The sequence below is a fragment of the Manacus candei genome, unplaced genomic scaffold (assembly GCF_025592945.1).
Source record: "Manacus candei isolate 608988 ecotype Guabito, Panama unplaced genomic scaffold, ASM2559294v1 h1tg000002l, whole genome shotgun sequence".
Classification (NCBI taxonomy): domain Eukaryota; kingdom Metazoa; phylum Chordata; class Aves; order Passeriformes; family Pipridae; genus Manacus; species Manacus candei.
Window position 1 is genome coordinate 14,712,651 of NW_026138050.1, and position 17,569 is coordinate 14,730,219.

The window sequence follows — 17,569 nt, forward strand, 5'->3', positions numbered from 1 at the left end:
CCGCTGTCACCGTGAGCAGGGCACAGACCCCCACCCCCGACCCCCCGGGACCCCCATCAGAGCCTCCAGCCCCGGCGTCGGAGTCACTCCGGGGGTGACTGTCCCGAGGGGTCGCCAGCCCCTTCCCTGACTCCCGCAGAGGGTCGGGGTCACCGGCCCCAGGGGCACCCCGGGTTGTGATCCCCGGCTGTCACCCAGCTCTCCTGCCAGACAAGGGCAGACGTTCCTTCGGGCTCTGGGCAGGGAGGATGAGGGGAGCGGGAAGTTTCCAGTCCCGTGGGCACAGTGTCCTCATCCCCTACGGCCTCGCAGCCGGCAGTGAACAGAGACATTTGTGTGCACACACAGCTGCAGGGGAGGAGGAGAAGGAGCTCTGGATCTGAGCCCGCTGAGCCTTCTGGGCCCGGCTGTGCCATCACCCATGCTTGGGGTCTCACCCATGCTTGGTAGAGCCTGGGTGTCACCCATGCCCGGTGGAGCCCAGGCCTCTTTCCCTGCTTTCACCCGGGCTGTGAAACGCCAGCAGGAGCCGGCAGCATCTGACACATCCCCCTCACAGCTCAGCCCCGCTGCTGCGGCCTCCCACGCGCCGCAGGGCCGAACCTCCGCTGAGGAGCGTTCCGAGGCGCCTGGTGACGGAGGTGGGAGAGAGACGCGCTTGGCATGAATTATCCTCCCCCTAGAGAAAAGCTGCTGCCTCAGTGTGGGCGGTGTGTCAGGACAGGCGGTGTGTCAGGGTGCTGTGTCAGTGTGGGTACTGTGCCAGGGTGCTGTGCCAGCATGGTGTGTCAGGGTGGTTGCTGTGTCAGAGTGCTGTGTCTGGGTGCTGTGTTATGGTGGGTGCTGTGTTATGGTGAGTGCCGTGTCTGGGTGCCGTGTCATGGTGGGTGCTGTGTCTGGGTGCTGTGTTATGGTGGGTGCTGTGTCATGGTGGGTGCTTTGTTATGGTGGGTGCTGTGTTATGGTGGGTGCCGTGTCTGGGTGCTGTGTTATGGTGGGTACCGTGTCTGGGTGCTGTGTTATGGTGGGTGCCGTGTTATGGTGGGTGCCGTGTCTGGGTGCTGTGTTATGGTGGGTGCCGTGTCTGGGTGCTGTGTTATGGTGGGTGCTGTGTCTGGGTGCTGTGTTATGGTGGGTGCTGTGTTATGGTGGGTGCTGTGTTATGGTGGGTGCCGTGTCATGGTGGGTGCTGTGTCAGGGCAGTGTGTCAGTTTGCACGCTCACCTTGCCTGCAGTGTCACCTGCTGTATCAGGGCAGTGTGTCAGTTTGCACACCCACCTTGCCTGCCTGGCCACTGTGCAAGTGCTGTGGGTGGGCGCTGTGTCGGGGTGCTGTGTTATGGTGGGTGCTGCGTTTATGGTGGGTGGCCTGTCAGGGTGCTGTGTCAGGGTGGGCACCGTGTCACGTTTCAGAGCCTTTTTTCCCGACCTATGACAATATTTCCCCTGCTACGGGGACGAGAGCAGCCCTGGAAGGGCGCAGACCCCTGTCCCAGAGCACCGGGCAGGGTTTCCCAGCCCTGGCTGCCCCAGCGTGCCGCAAGGGGTGCGGCATGGCCGCGCACGGCGGTGCCTGGCAGTTCCCGGCTCATAGGGCCGAACTGTCCCTGCTCCGGCCCCGCCGGGGGCTCTGAGGGTCCCCCCGGGGCTCTGAAGGTCCCCCGGCGGCTCAGACGGTGCCCTCACGCTCCGACTGCGCCGCCTCAGCCGAGCCCCGCGCATGCGCAGCCATAGCGCCGCCACAGGCGCGGCGCTGCCGCGCACGCGCGGTCCCTCCCTGCCGTGGCTGTGCGCAGGCGCCGCGCGTGGGCCAAGATGGCGGCCGTGAGCGCGTCGCGGTGGGTCGGGGCGGCCGCGGGACGCGGGGCGGGGAACGCGCGGCCGCCGCTGCTGCTGCTGCTCCGCGGGCTCCGCGTCCCGCCCGCCCGCGCCCCGCGCCGCCTCCTGCTGCTCCGAGCTGGGCTCTGCGCCGCGGGTGAGCGGGGCGGCAGGGCAGGGACGGGGGGCGGCGGCGGGGCGCGGGTCCTTCTCCCGGCCGTGTTCCTCCTCTTGCCCGGCCCGGCCCTCACCGCGGCCCCTCTGTCTCCCCTCCCGCAGGGACGAAACGTGCTGCCGCCGCCGCCGCCTTCCACAGCAGCGGGGCCCGCACCAAGGAGGACTATTACCAGGTGCTGGGGGTGCCCCGCACCGCCACCCAGAAGGAGATCAAGAAGGCCTATTACCAGGTGCGTCCGGCCGGGGCTGCGCGGGCACGGGGACAGAACTGCCTCGCCGCCTGTCTGGTGTGGCAGAGAGCAAATCCTCCCTTGAGATCCCCGCTGGAGACAAGGGGAGGGAGCAGTGGGGCAGCTCAGCACATGGCATTGGGGATCTCTTCCAAAGTGTAGTCTGCCTGTGGTGTCACCTCATGTCTCCTTCCAGAAAGATCTTGGCTTGCTGGGAGGATCAGGAGCAGCTCCTGTGGTTCCTTATATTCGGTTGATAATGAAAATGAAGGGATTTAGTTCCCTGAAATAGAGATAGTGTATGCTGAGCTCTGCCCAATGTGTTTTTCCTGGCATGTGAGATACACTGAAGTAAATAACTCCTTGCTTGTCTCTAATGGTTTGTTTTTGTTGTTTAGTTGGCAAAGAAATACCACCCTGACACAAACAAGGATGACCCCAAAGCGAAGGAGAAGTTCTCTCAGCTGGCAGAAGCCTATGAGGTAACAGCAGAATTTCATCGTGATGAAGAGGAAAGGTTGGAGGGTAGATGAGGGGAAACATTTCCTGTAAAACCGTGGCTGTTTTTTGATGCAGTTCAGGCTGGAGCACCTCTGTCCCAACAGTGTCTCCAGGAAATTACTTGGCCCAAGTATCTGATTTAGGTGCTTTGGGCTCTTTCAGTTTGTGCTCTTCTTTAGGAGTAAGTCACTGGCATGGATGCAGCAGTCACTTCCATGGGATCATTGTCAGCTTAAAATAAATAGTCAAATAAAAAACCTGTCAGTAGGTGTTTGAGACAGAGGAACCTTCATTGTGCTTCCCCAGCCCTGTTTTTTTTTAACTCCAGCACTGTTACCAGCTTTCACCTGATATATTAATGACTGATTACGTAATAAGCAAGTTATTCTTGCTTATTATAAATCAGTAAGATTGTCATTTTCCTGATTTTGAGCCAAGAGAGGAAGAAGCAGCTTGTGGTGCTGAGAGCTCAGCGAGCCCTCCCGATGGCAGGAGAGTCTGATAAGCCTGGGCTCGTGGGGGCAGTGCCAGAGCCAGGGATTCTCCAGGGCACTGGGGATCCACACCATGCCCAGATGGCACCGTTCTGTCCCCCCAGGTGCTGAGTGACGAGGTGAAGCGGAAGCAGTACGATGCCTATGGCACGGCCAGCTTCGAGGCCGGCGCTGCCGGGGCCGGCTCCGGCACGGGGCGGCAGTACTGGAGCGGCGGCCCCTCCATTGATCCCGAGGAGCTTTTCCGGAAGATCTTTGGGGAGTTTTCGGGATCTCCTTTCGGCGATTTTCAGAGTGTCTTTGACCAGCCACAGGAGGTAGGAGGTGCCTTTGTTTAGAAGTGGAATTAAAAACTCAAAAGCTGGGGAGGGACGCACTGGTCTGTCACAGAGCACTCTGGGAGCAAGAGCTTCAGCAGAGAGTTATTTCTGGGAATGTCAGTCTGTGAGTATCCCATGGCATGGGGTGTGGTGGAGAGTCAAATTTTTGATAAGCTGCTTCTCCAGACAGAGTTGTTTTTTCTGGACTTGAGCTATTTCCTCTGGTGTTTACTGACACCAGTCGGTGCTGCCCAACAGTTCCATTGCTGTAGAGGCATCTTTGCTGCTGTGGGTTGATTTGCATATGCCTGCTGTGATCTGTAATGCTAAAACCCACAAAACACCTTGTAACTGTAAACCAGGCCTTCCGGCGATAGGTTTGGCTGCTTAATTGGTTTAATTTTGCAACTTAATTAGTTTAACTTTGCAGTGGAGCCCATAACAGAACGTGTCTTGTTCTTTGTGCTGCAGCTGAATGCTCCTTTAAGTGTTGTCATTTCACGTGCTGTCTTCAAATACCAAGTGTTTCTGGTACTTCTGGCTTTACTAAAAGTGACTTTTTTACTATAAAGACAATGTCCTCTTATGTGCAGTCATCTTTGCTGATGACTTCACTTGGCAAAGAAAAAGCCACTGCCATTGGGATGGAAACCCTTCAGCCTCACCTGTTGCTGTGTTCCCATGAAACAAAACCTTTAGAAACAAAAAAAAGGGTTTTCCTGAGAGCAGGAAAACACTCAACTTCTATTTTTACTTCTTTCTTTTCTGTTTTTAAATCTTGTTGCTGCTACACAGCATTTTCATAAAAATTCTCATTGCTGCCACACAGCCTGATGCTTATCAGCCTGGGGTAACCATCATTCCTATAATGTCTGTGATCCTTTTGCACCCCTTTTTTATTTATTTGAGATAGATTATTGATTCTCCAGATTAGATGCACAGTCATTCAGAAGGGTTTGCCTATCTGTTTCTTCCTCCCGCTCTATTACCTGGATCTGTTTTCAGCATTGTTTGGTATTTGGCCTAAACCAATCTGTTTAAGACCCTATCACACATCAATCACAGATCAATATCCATGTTTCCTATGCAGTATATCATGGAACTGACGTTCACCCAAGCTGCAAAAGGTGTTAACAAGGAGATTGTGGTGAACATCCAAGACTCCTGTGAGCGGTGCGATGGCAAAGGGCACGAACCGGGCACCAAAGTGCAGCGCTGTCACTACTGCAGCGGCACAGGCATGGTGAGTGCCTTGTAGGACACCAGTTCTGCTGTGCTTTTCCTTGTTGGGGCAGATCAGTTCAGTCCGTGGTGAAAAATTCTCACCCCGGTCAACAGCTGATCTCGGGTAAAGCCGAGTTAAAGTCAGCTTGATGCTAATCGGCCCTAGGAGGATTGTCTTAGTGTTAAAGAAGTGCTGTGCTCAGCTGAAAGCACAGGCCTTCAAGATGGATTCTCTGCTATTGTACAAACCATATTCATGCCACGTAACGGCTCTGAAATTCCTTGGACGTTAAATGGGATCCTTTGACTTGGGGGTGGAGGAAGGTAATGATAGCCCCAGGGTAATCATGAAGTAAGGGGATGCAGGTAATGATGGAGCTGCCAGGCTTTGAGTTTCCATGCATCTGATTCCTCATGTGCTACGGTCTGGAGGGCTGCTCTCACAGTTCACTCCAGAGCTTAGTCTCTGTAATGTTTTCCTGGACACTGGCAGTAATTCATGCAAGTGGATTGTCCTCGGATTCCTCAGAACACAGATGTCTGTAGCACTGTAAGGAGCTTTGTTCCTTCTTGTGCGTTAAAGGCTGGAGATGGAAGGTGTTGTGTTTCCCTTCCCCTTGTTTGTAGTAGTGATGGTGTTCAGTGGAATTCGGAATGCACTGGCAAGAGAACCTCATCCAGCTTCTCCCAAGCAGCATCCTCTTAGGATTTCAGAGCCAGCTTTCTGCTCCAGCCCTTGCTGAAGGATATCACTGTCCTTACAGGCTGTGTGTGTGCGATTAGAACTCCAGCGTGCTGGGTGAAAAGTACCACCGTGGTACTCAGTGCTTGTACAACCTGTTTCCCTCCCCAGGAGACGATAAACACGGGCCCCTTCGTGATGAGATCGACGTGCCGGCGCTGCGGCGGCCGGGGCTCCATCGTAACCACGCCCTGCGTCATGTGCCGGGGAACGGGGCAAACCAAGCAGAAGAAGACAGTGATGGTTCCTGTGCCAGCTGGTCAGTGTTGTACTTGTGTGCTGCTCTCTGTTAAATGAATGTAGTTATTTCCTGCCACTTGGCCAACAGGTACAAAGGAGTTTTGCTGCAGAGAAGTTTGTCTTTCAAACAGACCAGGTCAATGGAACGGGCTGATGATGAGATGAATCTTCTGGCCATGGATAGAAATGTTTGCTTTGCCCTTCCTGAGCTTTGGTTCTTGTCTGGATCCTCCTAGGCAGGCTTTGAAGAGTGAAACTCTCCAAAGGTTTTGTTGCCGTGGGTCTTCCATTTGTCCTTGATAAAGCGTGGGGAGAGGGTGGGAATCCTGAAAGCCTTGGCTTGGCTCAGAAGGATGTGCTGAGGGCCTTCCTCACCAGAGAGGATGAGACAGTGGTGGGACTGAAGACTTCTTTGAGACCACCCTGTGTGAGCAGCCTGGAGTTTTCCTGCAGCCCATGGAGGCTGCTGTGTTCTTTAATTTGATGCATTTCCCTGAAGAATTCTGTAGGGATTGAACCAACGAGCCTTCTTGGGGCGCAGTGATCACCTCAGAGGTATAAATACCTTCTTCCTTGGGCCACAGCTCCTGTAGAGTGTCACTGTGATGCCTGCTGGGAGATCTTATGCCTTATGTGCTGCAGTGGTGGGCAGCTCTTGGGTTTGGCAGGGTCGTAGATACACATGTAACACATGGATTATAACCCAAGGTAACATTCCCTCTTGTTCCAATCGCAGGAGTTGAGGATGGGCAGACAGTTCGGATGCCTGTGGGGAAGAAGGAAATTTTCATTACGTTCAGGGTATGTATTGTAAGTTGTATGCATGTATGTTGTTTTTTCCCTTCTCAACTGCCTGGGAAGTAGCTGCAGAATGGGCAGAGGAGGAAGAGTGAGTGATCCTTTGGAATATCTGATGTAACACGATCCATGTGAACTTTCTGAGACAGCAGGAGATTTGCATTGTAACAAGGGGGGTCACTTTGAATCTGCTCATGAAGAATCCAGCTGCTTGTTCCAGGACCAGGCCCTTAGGGTAGTGTGAATAAAAATGCAGAGTAGGTTCTTCATGCCTACCCTCATGAGTTTTTGACTTGGAAATGTGAAGGAGCTGCCTGCAGGCAGGGATGAGAGTGCTGAGGAGGGCTGTGGGAATGCCTGCAGCAGGCTGGCTGGTCGAGTGTCCTCCTGCAGATCCACCTTCAGGGCTGCTTTGCACCGGTGCTGTAGCTGGGCCTCTTCTCCTTGCAGAATACTGTCACACACATCTCTGTCAAGGAGAAAATTTTTTTCAACACTTCTTTTGTGGTGCAGGAGGATTTAATTCTCTTCCAGCTTGTGAGGCCACTGCAGAGGTGCTTCCCTCCCTCTTCCCTTCTGGCTTTCTCCTGTTCAGGATACTGGACAAGGCAGTGTCTGTCTCTGAGAACCATATTGACACAGATAATTTAATAGCAGCATTAGGGGAGGGAGGTGCTGAGGCAGGAAGCAGGGATCCTCCTAAGCTTTTGGCTAATTATGGTTGTGTCAAGATCTGTGTTTTTCTAAAAGACCAAATATTAACTCATAGTTCTTAGATGAGCAGTTTGTGGATGGTATAAAGGGTCAGGCTGGTATATTTTCTTCTGAGACCCTTCAGAGCAGTTTACCGGGAGAACTTCGTGGTGGTGTGCTCACTTCACCTTGGAACTTCCCTGCCTTTTAGGTTCAGAAGAGTTCTGTGTTCAGAAGGAATGGAGCAGATATCCACTCGGATCTCCCGATCTCAGTAGCACAGGCTGTGCTGGGAGGCACAGCCCGATGTCAAGGCTTGTACGAGACAATCAACATCACAGTAAGTACCATTGCATTGGGCATGAATCACTGCTGCAAAGGTGGGGAAAATCTCTGAAGTCTGCCAGTATCGTGTTTTAGATTCCTTCAGGATTGAGCCTCGGGTAGCTTGTGACCTGCTGTGTCACAGCTCCTTTCTTGTCACTGTGAAGGGACAGGGAAAGGAAGGGATTGTTGGACAAATCCCATCCAAGGGCTACAGGCTGTGCCAGGTTCTTTACTCATTCCTTCAAAAGCTTTTCCATCGTTACTGACACAGCTTCAGCATGTGTCCTGGGTGTACCAGAGCTCTCCCATCCTACTTTGAAGCTTGCTGATGAAGTAGATAATTTTTATAGACACCTAGAGTAATAAATGTGATATCTGTGTTCACAGATACCCCCTGGTATTCAGCCAGACCAGAGAATTCGAATGAGTGGGAAAGGCATTCCCAAGGTCAACAGTTATGGCTACGGAGACCACTACATCCACATAAAGATAAAAGTCCCTCAGTAAGTAGAGCTAAAGCAAGTTTCTGCAAAATCTTAAACTTCTTGCAAAAAGACATTCAGAATTTGTGAAAATTTTTATTCCTTATGGTTCTTCTCAAGCACTTCAAGATATTTTGTGATTTTTCACTGCAGTGGAGTGAAATGCAGTGGATCCTGTCTCTCCTCTTCCACTGTGTGGTTATTATTTATAGATGGCTCACTGTCAGGGATTCCTGGTGTATTCCTGGTGTGTTCACCTTGTAATTCCAGCACCTGCCTCTCGTGGGTGCTGCTGGAGAGGTTTCAGGAGGGCTGTAGGTACAGCTGGCCCCAGGACAGCCCTAACCATGCCGTGTGTTGGGCCCACAGGAGGCTGACGGATCGCCAGCGAGCCTTAATGATGAGCTACGCGGAGGACGAGACGGACGTGGATGGCACAGTGAACGGGGTCACAAACACAGCGTCAGGTGAGCGGGGGGACTCCTGCTCCCTCCTCCTGGAGCTGGTGTGGCTGTGCAGAGCGCTTCCTGAGGGTTCCTGGAGGTGGTGTGGCAGCACTGCCTGCCGAGCGTGGTATTTTGGATACGGTTGTAGTGTGGTGTTAACAGGCTGTAGCACAAAGCAGGGAGGCAGCCTCTTCCCAGGAAGCTTTGCTCCAGTACTTGTCAAATCTGTGTGTGAACAGAGGGCAGGGACTGAGGTACTCAGGGTCCTGACAAACTGTGGTGATGAATGCCTCCTGCTCCCTGGCTCCCTGTGCCAGGACTCTCCTTAGAGGGGTAGGAAAAGACAAGGTCCTTCAGGCCAGTTTTCCGTGCGAGTCCATCTGCTGTGCTTCTGACTCTGCAGCAGGATGTTTCTCCTGGAATGCTGCTGGGAAGTTCTGCTGTCAGGCTGTGCCCTGGGCACGTGGGAGAACCTGGGGCAGGAGTGTCCATTGGTGCAGAGTGTTGGCTCTGTCAGTAGACAGAGTCCACTGTGATGGAGGAGCAGTCAGCTGGGAGCATTGTGAAGCTGTTCTTCCAACTGCAGATGGAGAACAGATTCAGCAATTGTTTCAAGTTTCTGGGGTGAGGTACCTGGCAAGGACAGCAGCTAAAGGCAAAACACATGGTGAAATAATAAGGAAGGAGCTTTGTCTTTCAGTACTGGAAAACAGTTTTTCCTTGCTTAATTGGAACAATGAACTTTTTAAAGCCATTTGGATTCCTTTTTTGGCTTGAAAGCAAACAGAGCATTTAAGACTAGGCAAAGGTGGGAGCCTTTCAGAGCTGCTCAGCGATCCCAGGAACTCAGGTCTGCTGTACTACATGCCAAAGCCTCAGGAATATAGGCTCAGGTGTGGGATACTGGAAGGCAGCATCTGCCAAATATTTCCCAATGTTCTGTTTTATAGTGCTTTCCTAATATAGAAGTTATGTCTTTCCCATGTTACAGTCACCCATGGGGGGAAGGGGAGAGTGCTCTGAGCACTGAACTTCCATTCCAGCTTTTTAATGGCATTTGTGTGTCAAAGGGAAAAAAATCACTCTCCAAACTAATTTTTTTAAAAAGCAAACTTTCCAGTTTTCACCACGATGAAGCAGCAAGGTGGATTAAAACAACCCCCAGTAGGCTGCAGTGTAGAGACAGGCTGTTGCTGAAGGTGTGTCCTCGCTCCAGGCAGCAGCAGTGCAATGCCCCGGGTGTTCAGAGGCGTGTCCTGCCTCGGGATTTCATTCCATTGCATCAGTCTGAGCCCGGCACTCAGCCCTGGGAGGATGGGGAGTGCTGGACTTCGTGTTCTCTGTGTGCAGAAAAAGCTTTAGGAGGATTCTGGGGTCTTGTTATTGATGGATTTACTGTAGAAAAAGCAGATTAGCAAAGAGATCTCCTTTGTTCTTGCTGTAGCCACTTCTGGAGGGACAAACAACTTTTCAGGACCTCTCTATACAGGACAATTATAAGATTCCTTATCTGGACACTTGGTCTGAAATACTTGCAGTCTTTTTAATTCTACTTCGAGTTCATTTTCTCCTTGATACTGTTTGTCTGAGCACTGCTTGCAATGACACAAATCAGGCTCCTGGTATGGTTTTGCACTGCTTTGCAGGGACACAACCTTGAAACAGGACGAGCTTGTTCCACAGACCACCAGGACAGCTTTTTTAACCCTGTAGAGCCCTGGCTGGCTGTGATCACTTTTTAGTGGCAGACTCCCAATTCCAAGTGCTTGCTTCCAAAGCCTGTGGGGATTTCCCTCATCAGCTGGAGGGCTGGGGAGAGGGGAAGGGAATGGTGGAACCTGAGCCCGTGGTTGGCTTTTCTGGGATCTCTCCAGTGCCAAGTGGTTGTGGGTTATCTTACTGCCATGTGAGGATGCAGCACAACCAGCTGCCTTTGCTTGACCATTCCCTGTCTAAAATAACCCTCTGGTACTGGTGGGAGATGTCTCTGACTGCGGCCCTTTGCTGTTTGTGTCCAGGTGGCAGGGCCAAGGCTAGCGCTGCTACAGGCGGGGATAGGCCTGAGGCTGAGGAGAACAAGGAGGGATTCCTTTCCAAACTTAAGAAAATGTTTACCTCCTGACACCCCATCTGAGGTAGGAGGCCTGTTGTGTTTCACTGTTGTCTTTCCCCCACACTGAGCACTTCTTGGGAGCACAGAAAGGTTGCTTCTCACTTAGCCTCAGGCCTTCCAGCCGTGGGTGTGCAAAACCCTAGCTGTGCCCTGGGACCTGGAGCAACAAGCCAAGGATTAAACTGCATTGTTGCTGCAGCCAAAAGCTGCACAGATGCTGGGTGCATCCTTGGGGAGGTGGCTGGGCCTCCCCTGCAGCTCTGCTCCCGTGTCCACCCAGTAGCTGTGCCTGGTTCCGAGCACAGAGGTTGTTCCCATTAGCTGGTCCCACTGAGACCAGGTTCTGCCCAGCCCTGCCAGAGGCACAGGGGTGCCAGCACACTGGGGTGGACTCGCCCCTGCCATGTGCTTACAGCACCAGGGAGGAGTCAGCCTTTGTCACAGAGCACAGCAAAGCCTTGCCCACACCAGACCAGAGTATAATTCATGTGCCTTCAGTGAGTCTTGGCTGCTCTGAGGGAGCACTGGGACTTAGAATCATCTACAGCAGACATGGTGTCTTGGATTCCAGGGGCTCAGCTTTGCATCTTTGTAGGCCTCAAAGCTGTCTGTTTGGCATGGCTGACAGTGTGACGGCAGGTTGGGAGGGGAGGTGCTCCCGAAGTGGGCTGTGTGCCAACTCAGCCAGGAAATCTAAACCTTCCTCTCATTCCAACCGCAGGGAAACGTTCTACTGGGAACTAGGAGCCAGCAGGAGCAGGTCATCTGTGCAGTTGGGGGTGAATCTTTCTGGCAGCAGGCTCTGGAGAGCACAGGATGTCAGTCGGCAGCACAGCAAGAATCTCAGCTGGAGAGGCCACAGACCACCAAGGCACCAACACCCATCGTGATACAACCCCCCCACCACCACCCAAGGAACTGGCAGTGAAGGAAAATGCCAGCTTTGCAGAGATGGGGCTCTCTGGAGGCTGCTCCACAGCCCTACTGCTGCTGGAAGCTTATTGGGTAAAAATTAAAGTTGAAGTATTATTTAGAATCCAAACCAGAAGAAATGTGAAATGTGAAATAAACTGTCCTTCCAGCACAGAGCAGAGCAGTTAGGGTGGAGTTAGGGTGCTGTATGGAGCCCAAGTCTCCACCTGCTGCTCACTCAGGTGCTCTTTGCAATGTCAGGTGTGCTTGGTGAACTCACCACTGCTCACCTTCTCCCAGGAGACCTGGTGGGTCAGGGAGGTTTAACCCTGTCTTCACGACAGCCCTGCTGCCCTGCACAGCTCCGAGTGGAATCTCCCTGGGCCTTGTCCAAGCCCACGTGCCCTGGCTCCCTCACAGCCGTGGGCTTTCTCAGCCCTGCTGATTGCCTGCACAGAGCAGTGGTGGCATCTGCACTTTGCCTCAGGTTTAACCCCCAAATAACTAAAGTTACCACACAACTGCTGTCGCTTCTGAACGGGTACAAGTTGATCACCAAGCCCTTTGCCAGTTGGGGACAAAATCTTTTTATTACCTTAGCGCAACACCCGTAGCATAAAGGATTGGTCAGAGCATCGTTGTTTTACATGTGTGAGAGTGCAAGTGAGGTGGATCACTCCTTCCAGGTGCAGCTGAGCTCTTGCAGTGAGTATCCCATGGTTACTGTGTTAGTGATACCGTGCAGGTACCATCAGCCCACGTACTAATAACCAGTTCAACAGGGACATGTTGTAGTCTTGCCCTTCTTAATTTGCTGAAATAAAGCACGCGTTGCCTCCTGATTAAACTGTCTGTAAAGTGATTCTGTATCCATGTAAATAAGATGGACTTCATAAAGATATTTAACATGTGCTGTGCCTTGCTGCCTTGTCTACTCTTCCACCTGGTCTGTCACCTGCTTTCCCTGCCCCAGTAATAGGAATGAAGGTCTCTGGGACAAGGAGGGACAGGGGTTGGGTGGCTTGAGCATCTCTTGGGGGTAGGATTGATTTTAAGCACAGGAAAAGCTGCTAAATCCGAGCAGTACCTTAAGCATATAAAGGTGAGGGAGAAGGGGCTTTTCTACTGAGTCTTGGACAGTCTTGAAAGACTTCAGTTTTACTCATGGGGACAGCGACTGAAATTAGCTCCATGATCCTAAAGTGATGGAAATTACCTCCAGGAGCCCAAGGGTCAGGCCCAGAGCTGTATGACTTGAGGAATCAGGCTCAGCTTTTGTGTTACATGCATAGGAACTGACTGCACAGTCCCTGGTTGCAGGGCTCTGTCTCTCTGCTGGTTCACCTGCAGTGCCTAAATCAGGTCCATGGAGAAATCATTATGTTTTCAGCTTGCTTAGGAGCCTGCAGCAACACTGGCCATGGGTACCTGCTGTGAAGGTGTCCCAAGGTACCTGCCTTGAGGCCCAGGGATACACACCTTCAGCCCACCAAGTGCTGCCCTGTGCTCAGAGCTGCCTGGGAAAGGGCATGATCCTGGGAAAATGAGCCACCACCAGCCTAAAAACACCCAGCATGACTAAAGAAACACCTCCCTGAGGACAGTGTGCAAAGGTAGCACTTCTCCCACCCGTCTACCTGTGCTGTGCGGCCCTTCCTCCTGTTCTGGTTGCCTAAATAGTCTCAACCAAGCTGCAGGAGCACATGCATGGACCACATGGACCAAGCTCTCCCCAGCTGGGGCAGGATCAGCCTCTCCCTGGGGCACTACTGGGAAGGCAGTGGTGCTCAGGGCACCTCAGCCAGTTTCCCCTACCTGGCACAGAAGCTGAGGAGGAAGAGCAGGGAGGGGAAGGCTCAGAAGGCAGCCTTGTTGTCTGCCACCCACTGCTGGAAGGTGCGGGCCTTGGGGTTGAGCTTCATGGTCAGGGCCACGTTTCGGTCGGGCTTCAGGGCATAGAAACGGAACATGGCAGCCAACTCCTTGGCCCCGGGGAAGTCACGCTTCTCGTACTCCTCTGGGGAGATCTGCCAAGAGAAGTGCAGAAAAAGCTCTTTCATAGCCTGCTGGGGCTTCCCCTCAGCCCGTGTGGGGAAGCTGAGGGCTCAGTTAGAGCAGCCTGTCACAGCACTGCCACCGGTGAGGAGGGCTCTGCAAGGCACTTCTGCTGGGGTTGAGCAAAGGAAGCAGCCCTGCCTGGCAGGGAACAGCCCTCCCAGCCTAGAGCCAGCACCCAGCTCTGGCACACAGCTGGCCTGGGCATGGAACTGACTCTTCCCTGAGGCAGAGGCCTGGAGCAACTACAAGGGAGCCGTTACCTGAACCAGGGCACAAGCTGTGGCTAAGGATGTCTTAGTTTAACAAGATTACAACTTAGAAATTAAGAAACTTCAGGTGGAAGTGTGGAAAAGGAAAAAGAATCTGAATAAACAACAAATGGTGCAATCAAAAACTTTCAGAAGAAACAAAGTCCCAGTTCCCCAGGTGGAGGGGGAGAAACCCACAGCAACCTGGGGATTGCTGTGCTTCTGCACTGCGCTGGGGAGGAAAAGAGCTGCTTCTTTGTCCCTGGGTGAGGGGCAGAACCTGCAGAGAGCATCAGAGGTGCTTTCTTTCTGCTGAAATGCACTTGGTTCTCAAAGCAGAGAGCCACCACACCCCCTGTCCATTGTACTGGCTGCCTGAGGCACAGCCCAAATGCAAACAAACATTAAAAAGAAGTTATGCAGGGGCAGGGAATGGCCAGAAGTGCTGTAAGGGTGACACAGCACTGAGCTAGGACTGCTGTATTGGTGACACAGCAAGGCCCTGGGGGAAGCTGTGCTGAAGGGAAGGGCATGTAGCAGAGACCTGTTCTATAGGTGCCCATCCCTGGTTCCTCTGGAGACCTCCAGCTTCAGTTATCCCTTGGAGCCAGGCACGGGCTGGGCACACCTCTGTGCTCCACGAGCATGAGCTGTCCCAGTGACAATGCCAACAGGGCAGTTTCAGTGCCAGGCTGTGCTCCAGCCTCACGTAGGGGCAGCAGGATTAACCCTGGGCACCAGTGCTGGGCTGTACCAAGCCCATCCACTGAGCTGTGAGTCCTACCTTGCTGGCTGCCACAGTCTTGCCCGTCTGCTGGGAGAGGACGGCGGCGTACTCTGCCTCGGTGAGCTTGCCGGTGCTGAGCCCCATCACTCGGCCGATGTACTCCCCCGGGGACTTCAGCAGGGAAACCACAACAGGCCCAAGGTCCTCCACGGCCATCCCGTCCATCGGGGTGTCCCCCATGGGCAGCTCTGTATGGAGAGATTGATCCCAGCTGCAGTGCAGCCCAGCTCTGAGGAGGTACAGCCGGAGTTTTCCGCACTCAGCCTCTGAACACAGGGTGAGGAAGGGATGAGAGCACCCATCCTATGGTAAGGACTGAGCTATGAGGCCGTGACAGCCAGAGCAGCATCGTGACTCACCTGGATCTGCAGCCTCCCCACCTCCACCATCCCAAATGCAGGCACTTGGGGTGTCCAGAGCCACTGCAGGATCTGCAGAGCAGCCCTCGGCACCACAAACAGGCCCAGGATGTCACTGATTTCTTGCAGGCCACCAAACAGGTCTGAAGGACCATAATGCAGCAGCAACTTGCTGTGGTCAAGCCTCTTTACCCCATCAGCCCACAGCCCTGGTGGTTCCTCCACCCCTCAGTCCCTGCATAGTGGGAGCAGACGAGAACACTGTCACAGGACAGTGACCCACAGCTCCTGCTTACCCAGGACGAAGGTGTCTCCCTGAGGGGCCTTCTGTGGCTTGAAGTCGGAGAGGAAGTTCTCAAAGTAGAACGGCAGCCGGACTGACGTCATGGGAGCCTGAATTTCGTGGAAATACTCCTCCACCTCCCCCTTGCCATCAAAGTGGGGCACCTCCAGCTGGCCCCCTGTCAGCTTGTGCACGTTCTCCAGGCCACTGAACACAACGTGCTGCAGCCCCTGGCGCTTCGAGAGGTCGGCCACTCGCTTTCCCTGAGCAAAGGAAGAAGGTGGCCATTAAGAGGGGAACAGGACATTTGGGGGGGCTCTCATCATCCTCACACCCCCCTTCCCCTTTGCAGCACTGGGCAGAAGGGCAGGATCCAACTCACACCAGCTGAGCACCGTGAGCCCTCAGATAGGACCAGGGCTGAGCACACCAATGAACCCAGTGAGTTATCCAGGTGGAGCTGAGTCCTCTCCTTACACCATCCCACTTCAGAAAGACCACACATCCTCCAGCTTTGGTGCTCACTGCTCCACCAAGCACACAAATACCAGCCCAAAATATCTGCCTGGCCAACATACCTGCCCCAACATATCTTATCTTTTGTTTGCTGCCACCCTGGGAAAACTGTCCTGAGGTGAGCACTGCCCTTGGGATCCCTGATACTACATGATTTTGGCCCCAAAGTTGCAAGTGCAAAGAATTACAGGACTGCAGACAGACCCAGACCTGCCCCAGGCAGGCTCTGAGGAGCCAAGTGTTCACACTCCTGCTAGTCCAACTCCTAGGCAGTGCTTTCTGCCACATATTTAACAACTCCCTGAAGACACCACATCTTGCAGCCACGTGACTGCAAGGGACCAGGGATCAAGTTCTGGCTTTGTGAGAACTGGAACCTGGTGTTCGTGAGGCCTCGGGGCTCTCCTGGACTCAAACCAACGGGGCTGCCATGGTTACTCCAAGAGCTGTCCCATGCTCCCTACCCCGATGCCACACGGCTGTCCCTCGATCCCTGCTCCCTGACCATTCCACGTGTGGTCCCAGTTTATGCCAGCACAGGTACCTGCTCGATTTCCTTCTCTTTGCTGCAGTGCTCCCAGAAGTTGGTGACAACGAAGGCTCCGTAGGCACCCGCCAAGGCCTGTTCCAGCGATGGCTCATCGTCCTGATCCGCCTTCACCACCTCGGCTCCCCTCCGCTTCAGCTCCTCCGCCGCCTTCTTCCTGGGGTTCCGCGTCACCGCCCGCACCCTGAAGGTCCCATCGTCCAGCAGCGCCCGGGCCACGCTGCCGCCCTGCGCCCCTGCGGGTGCAGCCGGTCAGGGCCTCCCGGGGCTCCGGGGTGCGCTGGGGCCGCGGGACGGAGCCCCCCGGGCCGAGCTCTTCGCCCGCTCCCCGCGATGCCGCTCGGCCGGGCGGGCACGTCTCACCCTCCGGGCCCCCGGGCACCATCGGCGCCTCAGCCCCTCGCCCCCCTCGGGCCTCCCCCGTCGCACTCACCGGTCGCCCCGAACACCACGATCAGCTTCTTGCCGGCCATGAGGCAGCGCGGGCGGTCCGGGGGCTCTGACAGGGCGAGAAGCAACACGGCCGCGGCTCAGCCCCCGGCCAGGTCCCGCTCGGGAGGGTGTCCCTGGGCACGGCAGGGAGGGAGCGGGGCGGCTGCGGGGCCATCGCCTGTCCCGGCGGAGCCATCGCCGGTGCGGGGCACCGAGCGCGGATCCGTCACACGGATCCTCACCTCGGCTCCGCTCCGATCGGCTCCAATCAGCTCCTCCCGGCGCAGTTCGGCTCGGGTCGGGGCTAATCGGCTCGGCCCGGCTACGTTCGTTCTCTGTTCGGCGCGGCCCGATTATATTCGGCTCCGTTCGGCTCTGCTCGTCTCCACCCGACTCCTCACGCACTCTGGGCGGGGCTCCGATGTCCATCCCCCGCCCGGCCCCGCCCACCGCCGCGACAGCCGGCAGGGGGCTCCAAGCTCGAGCGCATCCCATCCCACCCCATCCCATCCCATCCCACCCCATCCCATCCCACCCCACCCCATCCCATCCCATCCCATCCCACCCCATCCCATCCCATCCCATCCCATCCCATCCCATCCCATCCCATCTCATCCCATCCCATCCCATCCCATCCCATCCCATCCCATCCCATCCCATCCCATCCCATCCCATCCCATCCCACCCCATCCCATCCCATCCCATCCCATCCCATCCCACCCCATCCCATCCCATCCCATCCCATCCCATCCCACCCCATCCCATCCCATCCCATCCCACCCCATCCCATCCCATCCCTTCCCATCCCCATCCCCATCCCCA

General features: G+C 54.6%; 2 protein-coding genes across 2 annotated transcripts; one reads left to right on the top strand and one right to left on the bottom strand.

Moving 5' to 3' along the window:
• The first annotated feature begins 1,794 nt into the window (after window positions 1-1,794).
• DNAJA3 (DnaJ heat shock protein family (Hsp40) member A3) lies at window positions 1,795-12,428 on the top strand. Its single transcript, XM_051781152.1, has 11 exons — window positions 1,795-1,975; window positions 2,098-2,225; window positions 2,624-2,707; window positions 3,325-3,537; window positions 4,631-4,783; window positions 5,618-5,765; window positions 6,483-6,547; window positions 7,449-7,577; window positions 7,952-8,067; window positions 8,416-8,513; window positions 11,327-12,428. Exons 1-11 carry the CDS (start codon window positions 1,816-1,818, stop codon window positions 11,347-11,349), a joined length of 1,317 nt encoding a protein of 438 aa, XP_051637112.1. The 5' UTR covers window positions 1,795-1,815; the 3' UTR covers window positions 11,350-12,428.
• Window positions 12,081-17,163, bottom strand: NMRAL1 (NmrA like redox sensor 1). The gene is made up of 6 exons (XM_051781572.1): window positions 16,990-17,163; window positions 16,749-16,814; window positions 16,313-16,551; window positions 15,266-15,515; window positions 14,608-14,798; window positions 12,081-13,544 (listed from the first exon to the last, which is right to left on the bottom strand). The coding sequence occupies exons 2-6, from the start codon at window positions 16,786-16,788 to the stop codon at window positions 13,374-13,376; spliced, it is 891 nt and encodes a 296-aa protein (XP_051637532.1). The 5' UTR covers window positions 16,789-16,814; window positions 16,990-17,163; the 3' UTR covers window positions 12,081-13,373.
• Between the last annotated feature and the right edge of the window lie 406 nt (window positions 17,164-17,569).